Source organism: Eumetopias jubatus, unplaced genomic scaffold, assembly GCF_037043125.1.
Source record: "Eumetopias jubatus isolate StellerSeaLion01/CBP00866 unplaced genomic scaffold, mEumJub1_p1.0 scaffold_2, whole genome shotgun sequence".
In the NCBI taxonomy this organism is placed as follows: Eukaryota; Metazoa; Chordata; class Mammalia; order Carnivora; family Otariidae; genus Eumetopias; species Eumetopias jubatus.
The window spans coordinates 69,128,862-69,155,743 of NW_028274808.1; the positions used below are offsets into that span (position 1 = coordinate 69,128,862).

General features: G+C 41.3%; 2 protein-coding genes across 6 annotated transcripts in view; one reads left to right on the forward strand and one right to left on the reverse strand.

The window, feature by feature from the left end:
• Window positions 1–19,183, forward strand: part of SPMIP2 (sperm microtubule inner protein 2) — an 86,800-nt gene extending 67,617 nt beyond the window's left edge. The window contains exons 4-5 of the mRNA XM_028104339.2: window positions 13,835–14,024; window positions 18,959–19,183. Coding sequence (XP_027960140.2) covers window positions 13,835–14,024; window positions 18,959–19,183 — 415 coding nt within the window. The remainder of the gene's footprint in view (window positions 1–13,834; window positions 14,025–18,958) is intronic.
• A 3,707-nt stretch (window positions 19,184–22,890) lies between these two features.
• The window catches only part of FNIP2 (folliculin interacting protein 2), a 136,548-nt gene continuing 132,556 nt past the window's right edge, over window positions 22,891–26,882 (reverse strand). For all 5 annotated transcript variants that reach the window (XM_028104365.2, XM_028104363.2, XM_028104364.2 and 2 more), the window contains one exon: window positions 22,891–25,420. In XM_028104365.2, coding sequence (XP_027960166.1) covers window positions 25,342–25,420 — 79 coding nt within the window. In that variant the 3' untranslated portion in view covers window positions 22,891–25,341. The remainder of the gene's footprint in view (window positions 25,421–26,882) is intronic.

Below are 26,882 nucleotides of genomic sequence, written 5' to 3' on the forward strand. Positions count from 1 at the left end.
CTCTTCAAATAACTTTTCCACTAAAAGAAATTGGCGCTTTTGGAGAAATGGTTGATTCTGGATCTGGCAAAGGAAATGGGAAACACGACTATAGTACATCATGCCATACCAGATGAAGAAGCTATCCAAAACTGCTACAGTCCTGTCGAAGGGACCTAGGAGCCAAACTTGAAGAGAATCCCATCAGCCAAAAATAGGACAACTGAAAGAAAAGGGTAATAACCACAATGGAGTAATACACATCATACATACATATACATATACATGAACATTTATGAACTCATAATGGCTACTTCAAAAACCACAACAAACTGGCCACATTGGAGGATTCTGATAAATCAACTATTATTTTAAAAATGGGTAAATACAAGGAAAGAATCAACTATTAATCCTGCCTTTCTAATATTAACTGTACCACTGCAAACCAAACAGAAGATGAGATGACTTTTTAAAAATCATTGTAATCTAGCTAATAAAGAAAGAGCAACAGAATTAGGGCATCACCTCTTTGCAAACACTATTAAATTAATGAATCTAGGGACTCATCATCAATGGCTACTGAAACCTCAAAAGAGAAATGATTAGATATTATGTACCTCTTGATGGAAGAGCATACCACCACCCAGAAAGTTATTATGGGCTGAACTGTGCACCCCCCTCAAATTCATGTGTTGAAGTCCTAGTACCTAGTCCCCTAGTCCTCTGTACCGTGTTTGTGACTGTATTTGGAGGTAAGGTCTTCAAAGAGGTAATTAAATTAAAACAAGGTCATTAGGTTAGGCCCTAATCCAATATGACTGATGTCATTATAAGAGGAGATTTGAAAACACACACACACACACACACACACACACACGCACACACACGGATGATCACGTGAAGACACAGGCAGATGATGGACCATCTACAAGCCAAGGAGAGAGGCCTCAGAAGAAACCAACTCTGCTGACACCTTGATCTTGGACTTCTAACCTCCAGAATAGTGAGAAAATATATTTCTATTGTTTTAGTCACCTAGGCTGTGGCATTTTGTTATGGAAACCTTAGCAAACTAATACAGCAGTCTTGCCCCAAAACTCAACCTCACTTAGATCAAGCTAACTTGATCCAAGCTAACTTAAATCCAACTAACAATGTATAGGAAATAAGATGGTAGCAGGAAATGTTAAAGGACATCATGGAGATGTCAGAAAAATGTATTGTGGGAAGTTTTATAGGACAAGGGGCCCCAGTCTCTTCGACAAATAAATAGCGAGAAAGAGAAGGAAAGAGAAGAGGAAGCTGAGGGGAGGGGACAGGAAGGAGGAGGGGCAAAGAGATGAAACAGAACCTACGAATGAAAAGAAACTCAAAAGATTTATCAACCGATTGCGAGGTGTGAAGCTTATTTGGATTCTGTTTCTAACTATCAACATTTATGAGGCAACTAAAATTTTGAATGCTGAATATATGGTGAAATTGTTAAATTTTTTGGAGAAATAATGCATTGTGATTATACTAAAGAAAAAGAGTTTTTAAATTTTTGAGAGCCATACCTATAAGATATGATGTCTTGGTGGGGGAAGATTAGCAAGTAGGATAGAAATAAAATAAGATTGGCTGTCAATTGAAAGTGTTTGAAGTTGGGTGATGGGTACCTAGGGATCTTTAAATTATTTTGTCTACTTTTGTGTATAATATTCAAATCTCCAAAGTAACTAAAAAGAAATTGTATCAACTTTATCTTTAGTTAATGAAGGTCACGTTTCACCATCTGGATAGATAAGACTTGTCCAAAATGAAGTTGAGTCAATACTGTTAGTCTCCCAACTAACCTTCACCGGGATTGCTGCCATGCAGCTGAAATAAATGTTGCTCTCCTTTCTTCCCCTTGTCCTTCTCTGATCCTCCCACAAATAAGTTAAGTGATGCCCAGGAAGCACCAGCATGAAGAGAAGCCTTGGACTTGGTATTTCAGAAGTCCTTAGCTGCTGAAATTGGCAGAACTTCCTGAATGTCTTATATAGAATCTCCCATATCTCTAGCAACACTAGGAATTATATTTAACATTCCTGATAGGTGACCCCCATCAATCCAATATGCTGCATTTCTGGTAAGATTCTGGACAGCTGCCTCCGAGGCCATGTGCACGAGAAATAGTCACTTCATATAAATCATTTGAAAATGCGGAATGAGAGTCAATAAACACCTCTGTGTATTTCTACATTGTGGACACACTCTTGGCAACAGGAACCTTTTGGAGGACGTTTTTCCGCACAGGAAGACAACATGTTTGATTTCGATTGCATAACCCGTGGAACGGGAAGCCGAGCTGGCACCCATAAGGGCAACCAGCCACGTGCTGGTGACATCACTGTGGCAGGGACAGCATTTTTCACATTCTGGAGCTCGGAGAAGACAATCTGGCAAAGTCATGAAAAAGTGTTCATTTAGAGTAATGCAAAATCGTTCTTGTTTCAATTAATTCTCTACTGCAACATAGCGGTAGAATATTTGACAAGCCTTTTGAATAAAGTGGTTGTGTTTCCTATGAAATAAAACAATAAATCAAACCAAAACAATCGCAATCTGAGGCCTGAAGCATATGGTGTGTGTACGTTTACAGAACTGCACAAGGCTTTGATGCTCTCCTAGAAGAAAGTCTGAGAGTGGGCTTTTTCTACTGAAAAGAAAAATATTCTTACAGCTAGCGATCGCTTTCAGTCTTTTAAAAATAGCTGTTAAGCAATATTCTTATGTTTGAAATACACTGGTGGAAGACTTCTCTTGTGTTTTCCCAAATACTCCTTTGAGAAGCAATTTCATTTTTATCCTTGAGACAGTATATGTTCCATACTAATGTGAATTACACATATTTTGTTTATAAATTTAAATAATCCTACCTACTTTTGCAAAAGAGTTTGTGCCCATAGATACGCTGACCCATTTAATAAGTTTGGTTTTGAATTGTTAATGACATAAAACTGATCGTAGGCATTTTTGCTATTTTGGAAAGAAGGGAACTATTAAACAAGAATGAAAGATTCAAACAAATATAAAAATTTGTCTTCTACATTTCATGATGAATGATTAACTTCATCATGAAGTTGATTGTAATCAAATAACCTCTTAGTAACCATTTCACTCACTCATAGGTACAGCAGTAAATAAGCAATTATTTATTTATATAATGTCCTTTTGCCATGTGTCCATTTTACATAGACTGTCAGCTTTCTGTATGGCCTCCCAGAGGACCTGCTACATTGCCAAATACATACTAGGTATTTGGTCAATAAACTCTAGCTAAGACTCTAGTTGTCTAAAGACAGGATCAGCAGATAGATAGCTCTGGATCTTCGATGCTATATATTACCTCAAATTGTCCTAATCATTCAGTTGAATATTACTTTGGACATTTATCTTAAATAGATTAAGTTACAACTTAGAGGTAGCACCTCAGTTTTCCTAGTATCCTGAAGACAGAACACATTAAACAAGTAAACATGACATATGCCTTCCAGATAAATCTCTATAAGCTCCTTTGGATATGAATTACTAAAAATTAGCTTCTTTCATAAGCCTCTTTTTCTTTCCACTCAGTAAGAATCTCTTGGGCAACAACTAACCTAAGATAAATTCTACTAGCATTAAGTTTTTCTCTATTAATAATTGCTAAATATAATTGCACACTCATTTTGTCTGTTCAAATATGAAATACCCAGAAAATGTCATGTTTTTAATCAGCTCTATGACAGCTGTTGATCTAGGATCAAATATGTGTTAACCTGGAGGATTAAGATTAGGTCTTTTGGAAACAAGACACAACATCATTGCGCATGATTCTATAGGGGCAGGAAGAGAAGGAAGATCAATGTGTAAGAAATAAGGCTGGGCTCAACTAGATGAGGATATGACTAAATCTAACCTGTGGCACCCCAGTTTCCTCAGTTCCTCCTTCGTGGTACTGCCTCTTCTAGATACATTCTAGAAGAGCCAGGTAAAATGCTTTACAGTGCCTCTCCCCGACCGTGTGCACTGAAAGCCTGGTCCCTCGTTGTGGAATAAAAGGAAACAGCAAAGGAGGGTCGAAGGGATTATTTTCTCAGGCAGCTGGTGTCTCTGAAATCACACGACATATGTGGCTGCCTATGTCAGCAGGAACACCCACTCCATCTATGTAGAAGGCCAATTCAGAAAAGGAAAAATACAATTAAAAACATCTTTAAAGCTCTAATGGCAATTCCTTGGCAGATTCTGACTTTAGGTGTAGACGACACCATAAATTCAGAAAGATCTTTCAAAAACAGGGGTCTTATTTTCTTGCAAATGTTCCAAAGAGAAAATAACAGGGAGAGAAGGCCTGTTCTTCCAGAAAGCAGAGATCCTGCCAAATGGTTTCTAAATGTGTTTCTCAAAAATTTCCATGTGCCATCAACGGCTTTTGAGTACTTCTGGAAATGGAAAGAGCAGAAATCAATGACCCTGTGAGAAAGCAAGCATTTAAGGTAATTAGCATGCTGAGAAAATAGGTCGTCGTGCTTTTCAGTCACCATATATGCTGACCAGACACAGCACCAGTCTCCTCACAGGCTAGAGAGGCACCATTCCATCCCTTTGTGACACTGCACAGAAAATACTGAGGCCCTCAAGGGAAGTTTCCACATATTTCTCTATTTGAAACTCAAGACGAATAACTGTTTTCTGGGCCTATATTAGGCGACCAGACTGACTCACTGGAACCTAAACAGTTAGTATTTGTTTCCTTAACTGTGGAATCCAGAAGACCGTAATTTTACCACTTACTAGCACTATTTTTAGCCAACCAGAGGGAATCGAAAAGATGTCCAAATAGTGGAAAAAGCTTCGCTCCTGGGCAAGACTGATGCTGGGTGGTCAATCTCCAGAAAAACCAGCTACTTTGATCCGTTTAAGTAAATATATTAATTCAGGCTGGTTATTTTGCCAACATACTGAGAATTCATTGACTTGTTTGGTCATGAATCAAAGTGGCTGCCCCAGAGTCTCCTACCGGTCCAGCTCTAGTCACAAAAAGGCGGGAACCCCGAAGACCAAATGGAGCCCCACCCCTAGCAGAGCCCTGTCCTCAGCTCTCCAGAGTATTTTCTCTGGCAGAAGTCTCTAAATGAGAGTTGTTTGTCCCATCCATTTTAGACAGTTACATAAGCGAGGCCCAGCCAGTCACATCCTAACTTAGCGCTGAAGTCCGTTTTATTTTCTCAGCCCATTTCTCTGCTGCCCAGGCTGCGAGGGCAATTTTGGTCATTTTCCAAACAACCAACAATTTTTAAGGAAAACTCAGACATGTTTTATTATAAAAATAATACACGCTCACGGTTTAAAACATTCAAACAGCAACAGGGAGAGTATGAATTTAAGATCAATTCCACCTCACGCCAAACCCGCTATCATGTGCCGTCACAGACCCTCTCACTGGAGATGGCGACAAAGCATTTATATATATATATATCTCGATAGAAGCAAGCAAAATTGACTGAAACATGTTCTGTGTCAGGATCTCTGCTAGACATTGAAAACACACAGAAAGTCAGAAACAGTTCCTTCCCTTCCTTACAGATTTACTGAGAGTCACCATGATGGCTCCAAGTATAATAGGTATGAACAACGTAGTAGTAGTCATACGGGGAACAAAGAAGGGCATGACCGTGGCCCACTGTGGAAAGTCAGGCAGCTATTCAGGAATGCTTTGTAGGAGAGGTCACACGAGCTGCATTATGAAGGCTGCGTGGGAAATGCAAAGGAGGGCACACAAGTGGAGGGAGGCAAGGAAATCCAATCGCATAAGCAAAGGCATGGAGGCGTGAACCCTCCTGACGTGCTGAGGAAACGACCGGGAGTCTGGTGTAGCTAAAACAGGGTACTGGTTTCGGAGTGTGGTGCGAGGCAAGACTGGAATGGCAGCGCAGGGGCCAGATTGTGTAGGGTTTCAAATTCCATACTAAAGATTTTGTGCTTAATTCTGCAGGCAACAAACTGTTGTTTTTATGTTTTTAAGTAAGGAAGTGATATAATCAAATCTGTGTGTTAGAAAGGATACCTGGCACATAAGGGGTGTCAAAAACTGTTTGCTGAATGGATAGAGCAGAGAAAGGGGAGCTGGAAGGAAGGAAGACCAGTTAAGTGATATTGTCATCATCACAATGAAGGGAGCCGGAATTAATAGAGCTGGGGATGGTGAGATGGTTTAGAGAAAGACTCAGTGACACTTGGCAACCAATTAAATGTGGAGGAATGGAGGAAATGGAAAAGTCAAAGGCAATTCTGATGGTCTCTTCCGGGTGGCTGGGTATTTGGTTAAGTCATTGACCAAAACAGGAATACAGGAAGGAGAGGGTATTTGAGGGAGGATAGGAAGTAGGGAGATGGGGAGATAAGCTGAGAAGCAATAAATGGCCAACACTTTACTGAATTTTTACAATGGGCCCAGATACTATTTTAAGTGCTTTATAAGTATTAATTCATTTAACTCTCATAAAGAGTAGTATTATAATAGTATCCCCATTTTACAGATGAGATGGCACAAGTTTAGAACCTGACAACTCTGAGTTCAAGTCCCAGCTCTACTGCTTTTTAACTGTTTGATCTTGGATAAATTACTTAATCAATCTAACCTCAGATGTAAAGAGCAGAAAATGATATCTACCATATGGGATTATTATGAAGATTAGAGGTAATACATATCAAGCGATTAGCATAGTGTCTAGAAGCTCATATATCTTAATGAATACTAGAAATTATTACTAACCATGAGATATCCTGGTACTATTATCAGAAAGGAGCTTGGAATTTCTGTTTAAGTTATAAAGGTAAGTAGAAATTTTAAACATCAGTATATTGATGTTGGCTGGGTCACTGGATGTAAATGTCATTTCCTAGTTTTGAGATGGGAGGTAGTATACCAAGAGATGAGACTCAAGGATGGAATTCTGGGAGAATACCAATGATAAAGGAGCAAAAAAGAATGAGAGATTCTTCTTCTTCTTTTTTTTAAAGATTTTATTTATTTATTTGACAGAGAGAGACACAGCGAGAGCAGGAACACAAGCAGGGGGAGTGGGAGAGGGAGAAGCAGGCTTCCCGCTGAGCAAGGAGCCCGATGTGGGACTCGATCCCAGGACCCTGGAATCATGACCTGAGCCGAAGGCAGACGCTTAACGACTGAGCCACCCAGGCGCCCAAGAATGAGAGATTCTTCTAAAAGAAATGTAGATGAAGTAATATAAGAAGAGAGACACAAAGAGAAGAGCTCTAGAAGCCCAAGTGAAAGGTGGGAAGTGGATAATGTCAACAATTGCAAATGCTTCTGGGAAGTCATACTAGAAAGTCTGAAAAGAGATGATTTGATCTGGGAGATGGAAAGGAGGTTGCTGTTAGCTGATGTAAGAATCATCACAATGAAGTAATGGCAACACAAAGCAGCATGCAGCGTATGGAGGAGGTGCAAATGAAGAAATGGAAACAGAAGACACAGGCAATTTCTCCTTAAATAGCGAGTCTCCATTACACTTTAAAATGACTTAGTTTAGGCGGCACTTTAGGAATGGTGCAGTAAGGACCTCTAAAAATCTGCTCCTCCAAGAAGAAATAACAGCAGTGGCAAAAATTGTCAAAATTACTTTTTTTCAAAGCACTGGAAGTTAATAAACAAATGCTTCCAATAACCCATGAAGTATTTATTTAAGAAAAATCACTGAATCTCAGAAAGAACAATGATCTTTGGGCATTTTAAATTTAAATTGCTCTATTCCCCAGAGACAAACCAAGAAACAGACTCTTAACTATAGAGCACAAACTGATGGTTACCAGAGGGGAAGTGGGTGGGGGAATGGGTGAAATAGGGGATGGGGATTAAAAAGTATACTTATGATGGGCACTGAGTAATGCATACAATCGTTGAATCACTATTCTGTACACCTGAAACTAAGAGAACACTGTACGTTAACTATACTTGAAATAAAATTAAAACCTTGATAAAAAATACAAAAAATAAATTGCTCTATTCCCGTCATCCCTTCCCAGCTCCATGGTTGCCTTGAGAAAACCAATAGCCTCACAACCATAGTAGCTGTGAAAACTAGCAGCCTATTAGTCACTGGAGGGGAAACATGGGTTTGAAGCTCCTTGAAAAGACTCATGCTCAGAGAAATGTCATATTTGATCCATCTTGAAAATCCCAGAAAAGCTCCATTCTTAGGTCTTGTCATTATTTGGCCTGATTCGGTGTGAACAGCTCTATCTCATGGGCAGACATCAAAAATCATCAGCAGCAACTATTTAATACCACAGCTGCCTGAGGGGACACCACCAGCTGGGGCAAAGAGAAGCAGATTAAAAATCTTAAAATGAAAAACTGAGAAATGAGATGTCCATAGGGGATTTTTTTTTTAATTTTATTGCCATAGGGGATTTTGAAAGGCTCCAACATATTCCTAGAAATCTAGAAGGCTATGAATGTGTGCAGTGCTGTGCACACGCTCAGGAAAAACCTGAGAAGGTCCTAATCTCTCACCTTTGGCTAATCTTGAAGCTCTATGCAAGCAGGAAATGAAGGCTAAGGGGGAGTTGTAAGCTGCCTGCCAAAGCATTGAAGGTATGCCTCAGCACACACAAAGGCCAGAAGACATATTAATTTGAGACATTTAAAGGAATTTCTATCCAATCATTAGCTGACCACTAAGCTAACCAAGCAGAAAATTCAGGAGGCACACATGACAAAATTTAGACAATTAGTCCGGGCAAGTCATTAAACAACCACCAAAAACAATAAATAGCAACAACAACAAGCCCTAGGGAGGGGAAATAAGTCTCATTTCCAGAATTGACACACTATATTATTTGAACTGTTAATTTTTTAACAAAAAATGATGAGACAAACTGTGGTAGTTCAGAGTAGGGTGAGAAAGACTGCAAGAGGTCATCCTGGGCTGGGGTGTTGGATCCCAAATGGGGTGAGGAAAACATGCACAAAGTGGACGGGGGTGGTGGTAGCAGTGAGACATTGGTTATTGACAGGACGACTGATCAAATAAGTAAATACATAAAGAGAATGGGAATCAGGTTTCCCGCTGTAAGAGAGGAGAGTTACAAATATGGAAAGGGAGAAAACTAGCACAAACACCCTAATGAACCCTGGGTAATATTGTCTGAAAAGGTTGTGTGACAGTGACACCTCAATGCTAAGAGGAATGCCTAGCACCTGGGTCTTGGTTTCTAATTATCATTTTCCACTAACAGGAAACAGAGTTCCTTCACAAAATGGATTATTCCAGGGATGGGGAAGGGAAAGATGAACCTGGAACATCTTTTTGTGCTAAAAAGTAAGGAAGTGCCCAAAGAATGATGGGGGCAGTCAAAAGGACACAGAAGTGAGACTGAAAGAGCTCCCTCTAAGCCAAATCTGGGACAATCTGAGCATCAAAATGAATGTTATGAATGGATTATAGCCCATTGCACAAAAGAGGAAATCCTGAGTCCATACTGATGTTAATTAATTAATTAAACATTTGACATGGGATGAAATTTTTACATAAATTCAAAGTATTTTCTCACGAAATACTAATAATGAAAGGGAAAAGTAATTTTACAAAGGAGAAGCCTGGCAGATACGACCTCTATCAAGTGACCTTAGTGAACCTCTCCAGTAATGGGACAAGTCACACCATCGCCATCCTGTGTTATTCCTACCTGAGGATGCATGGCCTGAATCTAATCAAGAGAAAACATAAGATAACCCAAATTGAGGGACATCTCCAGAATAACTGGCCTGTGTTCTCCCAAAGTATCAAGGCTGTGTGAGAGTCGCAGGAAGATTGGGAAAGTGTTCCAGATTTAAGGAGACTAAAAGAGATGAGAAAACTAAATGCAATGTGTAGTTCTTAAATGGATCCTTTTGCAAACAGACATTATTGGGAAACTGGAATGGGGTCTGACAGACGTGTTAATTTTCTGATTTCCTCTGCTTTTCCCTGAAGATTTTATTGGGGAATAATTACTGACATACGTCCCTGCATAAGTTCAAGATGTAGGGCATGATAGTTCAATTTACATATATTGTGAAATGATTACCAAGTAGGTTTAGTTAAAATCCATCATCTCATGTGGATACAAAAAAACTAAATTCCTTTGTAAGGAGAACTCTTAGGATTTACTCTCTTAACAGCTTTCCTAGACATCACACCGCTGTGTTAGCTGTAATCATCAGGTCGCACACGACATGCTGGTCCTTCTATATCTTATGCTTGGAAGCTTCTACCTTTTGAGTGCTTTCCTCCAATTTCCCTTCCCCCCCTCCCCCAACTCCCACCTCTGCTTACCAGTCTGATTTCTTTTTTTTTTTTTCTATGAGTTTGGTGGGTTTTGTTTTTAAATTCCCCATATAAGTGAGTTCAAACATTATTTGTCTTTCTCTGTCTGACTTATTTCACCTAGCGTAATGCTTTCAAGGTCCCTCTGTGTTGTCACAAATGGTAGGATTTCCTTATTTTTTATGGCTGAAGAATATTCCATTGTAATACCACAACTTCTTTATTCCTTCATCCACCGAGGGACATTGAGGTTGTTTCCATGTCTTGGCTACTGCAAATAATGCTGCTGTGAAGATGGGAGAGCAGATATCTTCCTGAGTTAGTGTTTTTGTTTCCTTTGGATATACTCCCAGAGTGGAATTGCTGGACCATATGGTGGTTCTATTTTTAATTTTTTGATGAACTTTCATACTCTTTTCCATAGTGGCTGTCCCAAATCACATTCCCACCAACAGTGCACAAGGGTTCCCTTTTCTCCACATCCTCACCAATATTTATTATCCATTGTCTTTTTGATGGTGGCCATTCTAACAGGACATGAGGTGATATCTCATTGTGGCTTTAATTTACATTTCCCTAATGATTAGTAATGTTGAGCATCTTCCCATGTGCCTGTTGGCCGATTGCCTATCTTTGGGAAAATGTCTATTCAGGTCCTTCGCACATTTTTAAATTGGATTATTATTTGTTGTTGTTTGCTATTGAGTTTATGAATTATATATTTGGGATATTAACACCTTAGCAGATATATGGTCTGCAAATAAATCTTCCCATTCTGTAGGTTGTCTTTTTACTTTGTTGATGGTTTCTTTTGTTGTGTAGAAGTTTTTTGGTTTGGTGTAGTTCCACTTGCTTGTTTTTGCTTTTATTGCTTGTGCTGATTTTCTCCGATTTTGATAGTTATATTGAGGTTATGTAGAATGTTCTTATTTGTAGGAATTAACACACTCAAGTATTTGGGGATGATGGGTATCATGTCAATCATGTACTTTCAAATTGTTCAGGAAAAAAAGCTGTTGTACTGTGCTTCTACTTTTCTATAAGCTTGAAATTATTTCAAAATGAAAAAAAAGCTGACCTTTAGGGGCCTACTTAAGAATAGTAAGATTGCTACACTAAGAACATTTGGTTTTGTTATTTATTTTGGGGTGTGTGTGTGTGTGTGTGTGTGTGTGTGTGTGTGTGTGTGTGTGTGTTTGTATAACACTGAATCATTGCTGATGGCCTAGCATTCATGGTCCAAACCAATCCGGAGCCAAACCTTCTGCTCCCTTGATTTACCTCTTTTGACTTCTGTGGCTCAGTTGTAAGTTCAATATAGTGTGTGTAAATCTCCACAGCTGACGGGTCTATTATTTTTATAAGATTTTTAAACTCTTTGGGGGCGCCTGGGTGGTTCAGTCGTTAACCGTCTGCCTTCGGTTCAGGTCATGGTCCCAGGGTCCTGGGATCAAGCCCCTCATTGGGCTCCCCGCTCGGCAGGAGGCCTGCTTCTCCCTCTCCCTCTACTGCTGATGTTAGGAGGGAAAAAGAGGCTGCAGAAGGGGAGCCTGGGTGGCTCAGTCGGTTAAGCGTCTGCCTTCAGCTTGGGTTATGATCCCAGGGTGCTGGGATTGAGTCCCGCATCCGGCTCCCTGCTCAGCGGGGAGCCTGCTTCTCCCTCTCCCTCTGCCCCCTGCTCATGTTCTCTCTCTTGATCTCTTGCTCTATCTCCATCTCAAGTAAATAAAAATAATCTTTTTTTTTTTAAAAAAAAAGGAGGCTGCAGAAGCAGGCAAGTGGAGAGGAGTGGGAGGGAAGGAACCTTTTAGAGGAACTCAGCTCTGATCTTCTCCCTCCCTTGCTCATTACTCCACCCATCACAGACGAGCTGAGTGGCAGTGGTGAGTCCAGCCAGGTAATGAGCACTGGGGATCCTGTGATGAACGAGACACATCCTGGGCTCTTTAAGGAGCACTGAGTTCGGAGGGAGAGAGACTGCTGCACAAGACATTTAAGCAGGTTCTAATAGTTTCTACAAAAGAAATCAAACACCATGTGCTAAAAAAGGAGAAAAAGTCCTGCCTGACTGACGGGGAATAAGGACTCTTTTCAGAAAAGGTGAGGTTTAGAGCCTCGGGCGGCGTTTGTCAGGAGAGGAGGAGGGAGGGAATTACAAGCAAAAGGAAAAGTTGCAGCAGAAGGCCGAAGGTCTGAAAGCAGGACTTCAGAGCTCACAGAGGGACGGGTGAGCGCACAATGGAGCGCACTGTGGGTATCTGGGAGGAGGGACCAGAAAGGCCCATGTGGGCAGACCATTTAGAAAAAAGAAAACAGGCGGAAAACAAACAGCAAGAGCACACACCCCTGTGTGCTGTGCTAAGGAATTCTGGACTTGATTCTGAAGGCTACGGGGGTGTCAGGGGAGGGTTGCTGGAGAACCACACGGTCAGCTCCCCGCCCCCGTGCAGGGATCTGTGGTTCTAGGGAGTGGGAGGGAGTGTCCGACCCCCGGCACTGTGAGAATTGCTGGCTCCCTCCCTCCAGCTAGCTCTCTGCTCAAGTGATACCTCCAACTCCACAGCCAACCCCCACAAAAACAGCATGCCTGGCATTTTTTATTCCTTATCTGGCTTTAGTTTTCTTCATGATACTTCCCAAGTACTTGACTTACCTGTTTGTTGTCTGCCTATTATTGCTCTCTCCCCACCACCTCGTAAGGTGCACGTATCTTCTTGAATGAGCAAAGGGTAATGCGAACCTGTCACTAATCTTGGTCCAAAGAACTTGGGAACCCATAAAGCCCAGATTTTAGGAAGGGAAATTTACAGTGGCCAAGAGGCTCTAAGCACTCAGGGAGAGGGATGGTGGGGTAAGAAGCTCCAAGAGGTTCTTCAGAACAACATAATTCCAAATGAGATGGCAAATCCTATCAGATGATCCCTTTTGCTTCCCCGCCCAGGGCTGGCCCTTTATAATGGGAAGGCAGGACTTAGTATTCTAATTTAGGGATGTTGGAACCTAAACAAGGATTTCAATGGGGAAAAAGAATGAAGCCTAGATCTTTCCTCTAACATACTGTCCAAAGCCAGAGTCTGGAATCATGAAGCTGGTGTTTTTCTGAATTCTCCTAAGATCTCAAAATGGATAGACCATATCCTGCAGAACTCTCAGGTCACATGAGGTCTCAGCTTGAACAGGGCCACCTTCAGCATCTTGTATGCATGGCCCTAAAGGACAGGGGGATCAGTTACGATACAGGGGTCAATTCACCAACAAAGTGCCTAGATGAGTATCTATCCTGGGAGGTAGTTTCCTGAGCCTCCACAGCTATACATCCAGTGGAGTAGGCAGAGTCCAGAAACTTCTCAGAACACTGGCTGATGGCTCAGGTCCTTAGCTTTCTTGAGCCACATGGCTAAAAATCACCTCGAATCATAAGAGAAATAGACAAGTCTCAGCTATCTGAAAACTAGTGGCCTTGTTTCTAGATCTTTCCAATTTGAGAACCAACCAACTTGTTTCAATTTCAGGCAACCAAAACCTGATATTATGGATATACAAGGAAAATACAATCGTGGTTTTATTGCCTGGCATATGGGTAATTATGAGAACACCAATAAGAGAAATTCCAAAGGAGCTGTCCTTGTCAGGCAGAGCACAACAGTGCTGCCAAGAGCTTCCAGATCACCTAAGCTGCCCAAGCTGCCAATAAAGGAAGAGGTACGATCATTTCCTTTTCTGAATCATCACAGAAAACAACAAATTATTTTAACATGAATTAGAGAATGCTATTTAGTAGTAAGACTACTAATAATCAGTTTTATAGCTCCTTTTAACCTAGCAGAACATTTTGGAATTTATATTGGATTTCCACAGTAATGTCCATACCGTGGGTAGGTGGGTGTTATCCCCACTTTATAGCTGAATAAAACAAGAGGTTGTAGAGGTCAGTCCTTACAACCGCCTATTTATCGTATGGGCGAACCTGGAGAAAATGGCCATCTCCTTGATTTGCAAAAGCTGAGAAAGATCTCAGTGTGTGAAATGGAGGTAAATCTATAACCCATGTCAAAACTCTTGCAGACTGGTTAGCAGAGTAAGAGTATACCAGTTCAAATTCAAGTGTTTCCCATTACTATCTCTGAAATCTTGAGCAGGTTGCATAATTTCCCTGTATGGGTTTTTAATTTTTTAATTTTTTTAAAACTGCATTTGACTTTCCACTCCATAGTTTAATGAGGTTTTTTTTCAAGATTATTTATGAGAGAGAGAGAGAGAGAGTGGGTGAGAGAGAGAGAGAGAGAGAGCACGAGCGGGGGGAGGGGCAGAAGCAGACTTCTGGCTGAGCGGGGAGCCCGATGCTGGATCTCAGGACCCTGGGATCACAACCTGAGCCGAAGGAAGATGCTTAACCAAGTGAGCCACCCAGGTGCCCCCTATATGGGTTTTCTAATAAGTAAAATGGGGAATTAGGATTTGTACTAAATATTTGCTAGAGTGATCATGAGAATCAAATAAAGAATGTATAAATATATATGAGTCAATAACTATTTCCTAGGGTTCTTTAGCGTAATCCCACAGCAAAATGCATTTTGTAGTCATCCAGAATTTCAGCATTGAGTATGACTAATTTCCATGATAGAAAGGGAATGGGATAGCTTGGATTAATTCAGAGATTCCTATTTCCTACATGAGAGAGTCTCCTTGCTCCCTTGCCCTCTGTCACCAGAGATCTGATTCATTAGCAATTAATTATATCTATTTGAAACATTCTGTGAGGGACCCATGGAAGTCCTCCTTGGTAGGTCCTGACCCCAGGGGCACTTTGTATTAAAAAAAGGGAGCAGTTCAGCTGCTAACATTCCTCTGTGGTCTGATTTTTGGGCTGGGTCCAAATGAAATGATTTATTGCAATGTGTGTGGAGGAGGCTTGGGCTAGTTACTTTCCATCACTGAACTAATTTTGTGTAGGATTAGAGCAATCATAGATTAAACGATCCCAAATGCCTCTTTCTATCATTCACTAAATCCAATTGAGATATTTTTGTACATTAAAAAAAAATCTGTAAAAGACTTTTCATTTTGGAATGATTTCAAATTTATAGAAGAGTTGCAAGAACAGTACAAAGTGAACTATGATATTCGTTACCCAGAATAGTCAGTTGTTTATTTGCTTTAATGCTTTCTTTCTAAATGTGTGTGTGTACACACACACACACACACACACACACACACTTAGTTTTCTAAATCATTTGGGGGTAAGTTGCAGACATGATTCTTCTTTAACCCTAAACATTTCAGGGTGTATTCCTAAGAACAAAGATGTTCTCTCATATAACTGCAATACAATGATAAGATCCACAGAGTTTAACATTGATACAGTATTATCTATAGTTCATAATTGAATTTTATTAGTTGACCCAATAATGTCCTTTGTGTTTTCTCCTCATCCAGGATCCAATCTAGATTTTATACACTTAGTCCTCATGTCTCTTCAGTCTCCTTCAATTTAGAACAGTTCCTTAGTCTTGGTCTTTTATAACACTGACATCTTTGAAGTGTATAGACCAGTTCTGTAGAACATCTCTTAATTTGGATTTATCTGATGTTTTCTCACAAGTAGATTCAGGTTATATGCTTTTGGCAGGAATCTCAGCTAAGTCACATCATTCTCAATGCATCACCTCAAAGAGGAACCTGATGTCAGTTTAACTTATTGTTGGGAAAGTTAATTGAGCACCTGGTCCCATCTTTTTCCTTCCAGAGATCAACGAAATACTGTATCACCCAGAATAATCTCTCTTTTTATAAACTAGACTGTCTTCTAAATTTCTAGATATACATTAGAAACTTGTTCCCTAAGTCCATTTTTTGGACCAGCCCACAGGATTCAGTAAGTACTCAAGCCTGCCCCTCTATAAAAGAAGCCCTCTTCAGGGAAAATAACTTGAAGCGAGCATTCTTATATATTCCAAAGCAAATAGTGAATACAACGTGTATAAAGCCTCCAACATAATGCTTTACCCTGGCCACCAGTGAGTGGCTGCCACGATTATCACGACTATACTTAGCTGGGATGTCAGCACATTTTCCATTCTTATGCTGAAGGAATCTAAACCACGCACAGAAAGCAGCCTCAATAGAGTAAATAATTGTCAAATGGTATTGGGGACTTGAGGGAAATCCTTCTTCTCATGAAGACAGATGGTTGAAAATGGGGATATTTTATATTCACATTCTTGAGTTTGGACCTTTACTTATAAATCTAAGTTTGGAGCTTAATTATAATGTTTCTAAAAGTGCAATTTATGACACTTAATAGTATGTATCATTCTTGTATACATTTATCCAAAACAAAATGCTCTCACAAATCGGGCACATTTCTAAACTGCTTCTTCTACTGTATTTCCCCAAATTTCTTTCTTTTTTTTTTTTGATTTCAAGTTCTATCTTCTAGTGTCTGTTATTTTCCCTTCTTGATTTTTTGTTCACTTTTTTCCCACATAAATAATGTCACTTATGTGTTGTCAAATTTACATGTATATTACATACACTTTTAACACCATCCATTCCTATTTCATTTCTTGGCTTGCAGATGTTCTCACTGCCCCCCCCTTCCATTCCGATACATGGACACAATCTCAGTGATGGGTACTTCCTTTCCCTCATCCATTCACTCACATCGAATCCAAAGGCAGTAATTCTCAAATTTTAACGGGCATATCAACCACTTAGGGATCAGATGAAGGCACAGATCCTGATTCAGTTGGTCTGGGACAGGGCTGGGGTTCTGCACTTTTGTGGAACTCCCAGGCAAAGCAGTGTTGCTAGCCCAGGACCTTGAGTAACAAGGTGCTTGAGGATTTGACACTGAATCGCATTTTGAACTAGAAACAGGAGGGGCTTGGACCAAAGGGGAGAGGGAGACAAGGAAGGACAGCAGGGTAAAGGTAACGTTAATGTAGTGTCTTTGGGGAAGCGCAGGTGGTTTCATCCAGCTGGATAATAGCATGCAAAGAGGGGTATCTGGTGAGGAGGCTGGGGAAGAGGAACCAGCTGGGGCATTTGAGTGCACGGTGCCAAGAAACTTGGATTTTACTGGGCTGACTTGCAAACAGAAGTAACAGTATTAAACTTTCATTTTGGAAGGGTTCAGACCTCGGCCTGGAAGATTGCTTAGACCTGTTTGATACGACAGGGAGATGAGTTTTGAGGCATTTTGGTAACTCAGTTGAGAAATGAGGGATTGAAAGAAGGCAAGAGAAAGGAGAAAAGGTGATGCATTTGAGACACAAAGAAAGTAGACTCAACAGCTCTCCCCATGGGAAGAAAAGCAGAGGCCAAACCACACTGCAGAATTTGTGGGGGGTGGGGAGGGGCAGGGGGCAACAAGTAGAGATGAGTAGGAAGCAAAGAAGTGAGTGCCAAGTAAACCTCTCTAGAAAACACTTAGCTGTCAAAGGGAAGAGAAATTTGGGATCAAGACGAGGCAGGGAGACCCAGGACAAAACATGGGAGAAACAATTTTTGTTTACACTTTGAATAGAAAAAGTCTGTAGACTGAGCACTTGCAGGTGAGAAAAGGGGATGATAACTGATGACTTGGGGTCCCTAGAAAGCAGAGGGAGATGCACAGCTCTAGGAATTAACACACAACAGCAGGAAGGAGGCATTTTTCTCCCACTGTGAATGAAGTGTCACCTCCTTCCTTGTCATCCCAGAGGGTTAGTTCTCACTCATGCTTTTCCTGTTCTCCCACATCTCCCCATATATCCAAAGACTATTGTGACTTGCCTGTCAGTCTTTAGAGGATAACTCTGAAATCTGTACCGTGTTAAAGATCTTTGCTTCAAAGTCTACTCCTTATAGTCTGGTATGACAATACTCTGACTACCCAGCTCCTTTTTGGGGGTCATAATATATATATCATCTGACTGATATCTGAAGTACCTGTATTAGTCAAGGTTCTCCAGAGAAATAGAACCAAAAAGATGGACAGACAGACAGATTGCTTTTAAGGACTGGTTCACACGATTGTGGAGGCTGGCAGATCCAAAATCTGCAGGGTAGACCAACAGGCAGGAGACGCAGGCAAGAATGATGTCGCAGCTCAAGTCCAAAGGCAGTCAGGAGGCAGAATTCCCTCTGCACTGGGGACCGCAATCCCTTAAATCCTTCAACTGCCTGGATGAGGCCCACCCACATTATGGTGGGTAATCTGCTTTGCTTCAAATCTACTCATTTAAATGTTAATCTCGCGGAGCCCTACGGCGGCCCGTCGGGGGCGGGGGGGGGGTCTAGATGCTGGTGCCCCCCCCCGCCCCCACCCCACCCCCGCACACACATTGGCTCCCGGCCCAAGGCAGGAGGACTGGGGTTGTGGGGCGGGACGCGGTCTGCGGTAGGTTGCTGCGGGATGAGAGCGGCCCGCGGGCTCCGAGAAAGTCTCAGGGTCAGAGCTGTGCATCGGCCACAGGAGCGTTCCTCCTGGGCCACCAGGCAGGGCCCGACCTGCGGCGGAGGGTGAACTTAGGGCGGGGGCGGGAACTGCCTCGACTCTGCGCGGGTCTCTACCCGACCCACCTCCCCTCTCGCCTCGCGTCACTGAGCCCCTCACCCTCTCCCTGGCTTTACCTGGGGCGTCTGTTTCCCAGGTTGGTTCTCCGCCAAAGCCTGAGGTTAGGTGTGAGGACGGTGAGACCAGCACCGCCGGCTCTCAGCCTAGTGGGCTCTTCAGGTCTGTGCCCCGCGCGGGGAGAGAACCCAGCTCGCACAGCAGGCGAGCCAGAGGCACTGTGCTGCAGTCTTCGGGGTCCATTTGGATCCTCAGGACCCTAGAGCAGGTTGAAGCTATTATCACCCTCACTTCACAGCTGTGATAACCGAGACCAGAGAGGTTGAGAAATTGGTCCAGGGTCACACAGCTAGTAGGCAGCCGAGTCGGGATTTGAACCCAGGCAGCCGACCTGAGACCCTCATCCTGTCCAAAGACACCACCTGTGTCTGGAGCACAGACCATGCTAACTGATGGAGTGTACAAGAGGGAAGCCATAAGGACAGGACGTGGGCCTTGGAGGGGGAAGGGGTGCGGGTCGGACGCACGGGTCTGCAGGAGCGAGGCCTGGAACACGACGGTTCTGCTGAAGGCAGATGACATCCGGTGCCCGCCTGACCCTGCCTTGGCCCTTGGCTGTGGGACTCTCCCCTGGTCTCGGTTTTCCCTCTCTCCTGTGGGGCAGGGGATGATCGCTCTTTCAGTTGTTTTGTGGGGGGAAGCATGGAGTTTAGGGGGACCCTAAAGAACTTACTTTCCTGACGGGTTAGCTCTGCAGCCCTCTGTGGCAATCACTGCCCGGCAGGAGTCAGCCCTCCGGGAGCACTCTGGAGAAGCAGTGTTTTTGTCAGTCAACTTCTCTGAACCTTCATCTCCTCGCTGAAAACCAGGTCCTAATAAATCCTAACATGGGTGGGGGGGGGGGTGCCTGGGGGCTCCGTTGGTTGGTTAAGCGTCTGCCTTTGGCTCAGATCATGACCTCAGGGTCCTGGGATTGAGCCCCACATCTGCATCGGGCTCCCTGCTCCCCGGGAGAGTCTGCTGTTTCTCCCTCTCCCTCCCCCTGCTTGTGCTCTCTTGTTTTCTCTGTCAAATAAACAAATAAAATCTTAAGGAAAAAAAAACCTAACATGAGGCCTGTTTTGAGCAACCCCCCCTTCCACCCCTAGCAGAGGGGGCCCCTCTGTCTTCCAACCTGGTTCCCAGTTCCTCCGGTAGCTGGCACAGGCCCCCATGTTATTATAGGTGATTTGTCTGTAACCCTGCAACCCCCCCACCTGCCCCCTCAGCTACCAGAAAGATCCCACTTGGACTGCTTTTTCCACCGCTGTCCTGTGCACTTCCACCAGTGCCTAGCACCTAAATATTTGTTGAATGGCTGAGTGAATGGGTAAGGATTAAATGAGGTGATATGATCAATCTTAAAAAATAAAAAACAAATATTAATCACATCTAAAAAATATCTTCATGGCAACTTCCACATTCGTGTTTGATTCGAATATCTGGGTACCATGGCCTTACCAAGTTGACACGTAAATTTAACTATCACAGTACCTATCTCATTCAGGTGTGAGGATTAAACACATATAAAGCATCTGACAAAACTGTCCCCACACCAGGGAACCAAAAAGCAATGTGGTGTGTAAGTTCTTTATCAATGGCATGATTTTAAAGTGCTTGAGGGAATATGGAAAACACCTTTGAAATTTTCATTTAATCCAAAAAGGAATTTGAAATACCTAAGGTTACTTCTCCCTATAGTCTTTTTTTTAAAGATTTTATTTACTTATTTGTCAGAGCGAGAGCGCAAGCAGGGGGAGTGGCAGGCAGAGGGAAAAGCAGGCTCCCCACCAAGAAAGGAGCCCAACGAGGGGCTCGATCCCAGGACCCTGGGATCATGACCCGAGCCGAAGGCAGATGCTCAACCGACCGAACCACCCAGATACCCTTCTCCCTGTAGTCTTTTAGATAACATAATTCAGTATGGCATTATGTATGTTACAAAAGTTCTACTTAAACGCATTTTTTCCCCGAGACTATATATATATATATATATGGATGATCTCATTCTTTACATAGCAAATATTATATAATGCCCCTTACTTTCCTAAATTCATAATTAACACACATAATTCATTACAAACCAATATAATGCCCTAGATGTACTATTTAAGAAAGTAACATATTACAACGTATTTTAATAGGGAGACACTGAAACACTAGATTAGAATAGAAAATATAATGAAGCAGGCAGAGGCTTGCATCTCTATGTAGTTTCCATGAATGCCATAATTACAAATGAAGGACTCAAATTCATTAGCGTAGTAGCTGTTGTTAATGTTGTTTTCCAAATTTATGTTAATTCTTGTAAAAACCCTGAATCTTACAACGTAAAATCTTCCTTCGATTTATACAACGGGTGGCATTCCTGGAAAATTCAGCATATATTAAAATCATGTGAAAAACACATTGGGCTTTTATGTAAAGCAGAATTAAATTCTTAGCTTAGATAATTATAAGCAGCTTTTTCACCCACATGAATGTCCAGCAGAACATTTAAAAGTCATGCAGGAGGGGGGACAATTCCTCATTCTGTGGGGTGTCCCATACATTACAAGACATTTCTCTTACCGTCCTCAGCCCCCATCCTCTATGGGCCAGTAACTCTCACCCACCATTATGCTAACCAAAAATGTCCCTACACTTCCAAAACATCCCTGCTGAAAATCACTGACGTATTTAACCACTCGTTTCGGCATGAATTAATGGAAATGAGACCTCTAAGTTTTTAAGAGCTAAGATTAAATTAACAAATCACATGCAGTACGAGGAAAATGTTCAAGATAAGTTCAAAAGGTTTATTGCACCAAATGCCACAGAAAAATGGGTCAAAATAATACATGAACAAGTTTTAAGAAAAAATTTCTATACATTGACATTGATACCTATTTACCTGATCAAAAATATAAAGTCCTATGAATGTGTCTTACTGGAGCTTCAATAATAACAAATCCCAGAATTTTTTTTTTAAACACCACTTAAATTTAAGCATATTGCAATCTTGCTCCCAAGATATATGGTCACCATAATTTTGACATTTAAAAATTAACACTCCAGAGGGGGCTGCTTGATTTAGGTAAATATTATATTAAAATATCCCCTCCCCCACAGCACAATAAAAAACAAATGGTTCACATTTACCAAGAGAAGCTAAAGATTTTTTCAATTTAATGGTGAAAGTATGCATGAACAAAATACTTTCAAAAGTACATATTAGTGGGAAAATCCAGACATTTAAAAGAATTTTAGGGTCACTTTATATTCTTTATTTTTATGTACAACCAACTCTAGTGAAGAACCTAAAAAGCTACAGACTAAATTTTTTATAAAATCTCAGGACCTAATTATAAGAGCCTAAACAACAGTTTAGTATCACTTAGCAAGTGGGGACCTTCCTCCCTCCAAAAAAGTTACTTTTGAAAAATATGGTAAGTTTAAAAAGTTGTGATGTGTAAACGGCAGTTCCATGGGATGTGAAAAGATTATAGTTACTTTTATTAAAAAACAGCACACCTCAGAAAAATGGATTGAAGCCTGTACAAAAAGCTATTTAACACTGATAAAAATAAAATACTTTGGAATTATGCACAAGTATGGAAGCTACATTTTAAATTTTCATTGTCATGTTTAAACGTACACAATTATCTTTACATTCATATCACTCGTCAATCTATTAAAAATAAAACCGCAACATGCTAGAAAGAGGTCCGTCACAGTAACATTTACACACTTCTGCTCTGTCATGCCTCACTGGCTTGCTTAAAAAAGCAAGATGCTACAAAAGTTACACTCAACAGGTAAGACTTAAAAGTTGAAGAAACCCTAAAGGTGGCATCCTGTCAACTGAGGTAGTTTTCTTTCTTTTTTTTTTTTTTAATTTTAATTTTTTTCTTGAGGTGGGCATTGGGAGAGGGCGGGATCCCTTTCTTGCCTCTTGGGCTACGACAGAATGAAGCCACCAGGTGGTGTGAGTGGGTGTATCTCAACGCAATTCCATGAGATTTTTTTTTTCTTTTCCACTTTTGGGAAGAGGTTGAATTTAAGACAAACAAAACTTGAGTGTTATTTAAAGGAGGATTACAAAAGAGCAGCAACATTCTTGGTCTGTTTTTGTAGGCAACAGACGTGAGGATTAGGTTCTGACTGGAATCCTGAGTGTCACTGGGACAACCCCCACACGTGACCCACCTGTAGTTTTGCAACAGACATTTTCCGAGAGAGAGTTTTAGAACAGTAGATTGAGGCAAATTAAATTTTCTCAGGCTTTGAGAGGACTGGGCTAAATTTTGATGTATGGAGTTTAGAATCAGCCATTTAAAGCTCAATTTCCCCCCACACGGGTCTAATTTTCAACATGCCGCTATGTATACACATTTTGAATGAAACTGGTTTTGTATCTAGTTATTTTCTATGAATTCCTGGAAAGTGGTGAATGAGGGAAAGTGCTCAAAACGTGTAAACAAGGAAAGGGGAAAGAGAGATGAGGGGAATGCTCTAAACTGGTACAGATAGGAATGATGTAATATCAGCTATTATAATTTATTCACACATTAACGAGAAACAAATAATGAGTGAGCTGAGCCACAGGTGAGGTTCATTCTCTGTGTAACGTAACAGCAAGCAGTGATGTCACAGAACTAGAGACTTAAGCCACCAAACTCATATGTTAGAGGAAATAAGATAAACATTAAAAGGATGGAAAACTTCAATCTTGCAAAAGAAAGACATAAAATAAAAATTAAAGATCTTAAGAACCTTAATGCACCCACCTACATTTCACATCATAAAAAGAGACAGGAAGGCAGCAGTTCTGACCTATTCCTAAAGAATTATTACACCTATTTTTCTCCATTAGTACTGCGGCTTACTCTTTCAAACAAACAATTAACTTGCATTTGTAAAAGAATAAACTTGGTGGTTTACAATCAGGATTTTATCAAATAAAAAATCTGAAGTCATTCTAACCCCTAAAAGGGAAGTTACTTCATAATCTTAGGTACAAAAGTGTACACGACAAGGACCGGAATTAATTCACACAGCAGTGAAAGGAAATCAGAGCCTGGTTATAATCAACTGTACTCAAGATCTGCAAGGTGCTAACAATGTTCTGATTTGCAAGATTAGCGCCTGTCTTTTCACGATCTAATTCTGAAAAGTCTTTTCCTTTACCCTGGACATCAGTACGTAGTCTGACATGGCCAGAGTTCATGGCCAGTAAACTAAGTGAAGTTTCTTTTACATTTAACAAAAAATTAAGGTTTCTGAAAAAGTGAACTATGCTAATAATCCCTCATTTTGGCAGATTTTATAATGGGTAAGTTAATTTCTGGAGAGGTGTTTTGCGAAGGACTTAAAAGATTAGAAGGCACAGAGATGATAATGTAAAAACTGAGATCACTTATGGATTGTTGGTCAATGTACAAACTAACCCCTTTCCTTAGTCGTCCTGAACTGTTGCAGGTTCATTTCCCACCAGGCCAGCTGTGCCTTTGAAAGTACAAATAGTCATTTGTATTAACTATTACAGGAAGCTTCGGCTGGAAGAATTTAGCAACAGAAACACTCTTGTGAGCTTATAGAAATAACTTTGGTAAGTGGCCTCTCCTAAAAAAGGCTGCTGAAAGCTCTAAGTATGAGGATAAAACATGGTACCAGACTGTGTACTCTGCCGCTCTGAACTAAATCTTGATGAGATTAAGATGCTACACTGATTCCTGGGTTTATTGCACCAACAGTCCGTCTCTAACCTACCTGTGGCTGCATCTGCAACAAGGTAAACTCCAAGAAGGTGTGGAAACAGTGGATCCCTACAGCACCCTCTGCCCAAAGGTCGATCCTCCTTCCTGATTTGTCAGGCAGTAATGCCTACAGCCACTGGAGCGGAAGATGGCACAATGTGGCTTGCTTGCTTTCACCTTTTGTAAAAAGCAAACTCTGCCCTGGAATCCAAATCCCTTGTTCTGACTGTCTTCTTAGAGTAGCAAATTGCACGTTCTCCACTTTGGAGAGCTCATGCTTAAACTCCGAAACGTTGTCCTACTGGAATGGTATGTACACCAGTTACCCCTGCTCCCAAGTCCCTTGTCATTCCGCCCAAAACACACGGTGATCTGTGCCAGCAGCTTAGTGTTTAGTGTAGTGTTTATGTCTCCTCCTACCAAAAAGGTCACTCTCTCTGTTGATTCATGGATAACAAAAGGCCAAAGAGTATTCACGAAAAACATAAATGCCATTATGTCAAGTAAACCTAAGTCGTCCAACGAAGCATCCACTTGAAAGCAACAAAACAAAACAAAACAAAGTGATGGAATGACTGTTTGCTCTTCTCATGCTTTTGACGTCACAGAGAGCTTATTCCTTTCACCTTCAGTTGAGAATCTGATTTTTTTTTTCTTCCAAGGAAGAACTGTCCTGAGCTTTAGCTTATAAGAGTATCTGAGCGACGTAAGGAGAATGAGTACTGGCAATAGCAGTCAACAGAGGCAGGTCGTTGGATTCAATCCTGAATGGTGAAAAAAAAAAATAAAAGAATATTAAAGTAGCACGATTTTACAGGAAAGTATTATTGCTAGGTACCAAACTTGCCAGATCATTGCTTAAAACTGATGACAAAGTAAGAGATGGAAAGATGCTAAACCTGTTCTTTTAATACAATCTCCCAGTGGCCGCCACCCGACGACACAGAAAAAAGATGCAGGTTTGCTGTGTGTGCATGTGTGTGGGGACACAAAGCTGCTCTTCCCACAGTTGGGGTCGCCTAGTTTAAGCGCAGAAGTGTTCTATATTCCTCAACCACATCATTGGGTTGTACTTTAACGTCTTCTCCAGTATCTCCTCATTCTTCCAGTCAGTGCTCTTCAACACGGACTGACTGTGGGGTGGGGGGAGACACAAAGCTGCTCTTCCCACCAGTTTAAGCCCAGAACTTTTCTATGTTCCTCAACCACGTCACTGGGTTGTACTGTAACGTCTTCTCCAGTATCTCCTCATTCTTCCAGTCAGCGCTCTTGAACGCGTACTGAGATTCCGCACCTAGGCTGGAATCAGGCTTAGGAAAATGATGAAGGTGGGAGTTTTTCTAAAAACTTGGGGATTTGTTCAATTGGTTAGACAATTCAGATCCTCACTAAGCATCTGAGCTACAAGATTCTGGGAGCAAAGTGACACTAACAGATACTGAGTCAAGAGACAACATAGCATCAAATGGACGTGACTTTGGCTGCCTCTCTTACAGCAGAGGCGGATACAGCATGGTCACTGGCTAAATGCTGCCAAATGTCCTGAAAAAAATTAGGACTGCTTCAGTCCATGGAATATGTCCTATTTTTTTTTCCCTTGAATTCCAAAAATGAAAAATCAAAAATAAAATTTAAAAAGGTAGCTGGCATTACTTCATGGAACTTTCTATGCTTTCTCCAGTAATGCTGCCTACAGATCTCCTTTCAGGGTAGATAAGAAGTTCTTCAGTACCTTTTGTGCTGCTAGCTCTGACCAGGAGAGAAAGGGGCTAGAGCGAGGCTGGATGTGACCCCCACTAATAATGCACCAAGAGGACCGAGAGATGAGGCAGATAATAAGTCCTTATGATCCTTCTAATAGTGTCGATGGACACCTGCCAGTCAGGGTCCAGGTGAAGATCCTAGAAATGTAAGGCACACATCTGGCAATGGAAACCTGGTGAGGCAGGACTCAAGTCTGAGGCTGGTAAAGAGATCTAAACAACTAAGAACAACAATAACAGCAACAAAGATAACTGCAAGTTAACTGCCAAAGCAAATGCCTCAAAAGGGAAAAACATTTTTTTGAATAAAGTATGGGGGAAAAATGTATGACAGGAAATGCCAAGAGCCAAACAATACAGTAAGTCATATCCTGGGTGTGAAAGATGAAAAGTCTGACAAGAATGCAAAGGCCCAAGTCTTGAAATAATATTTTGATTAGCAGGCTTGATAGAGAATTTCAAG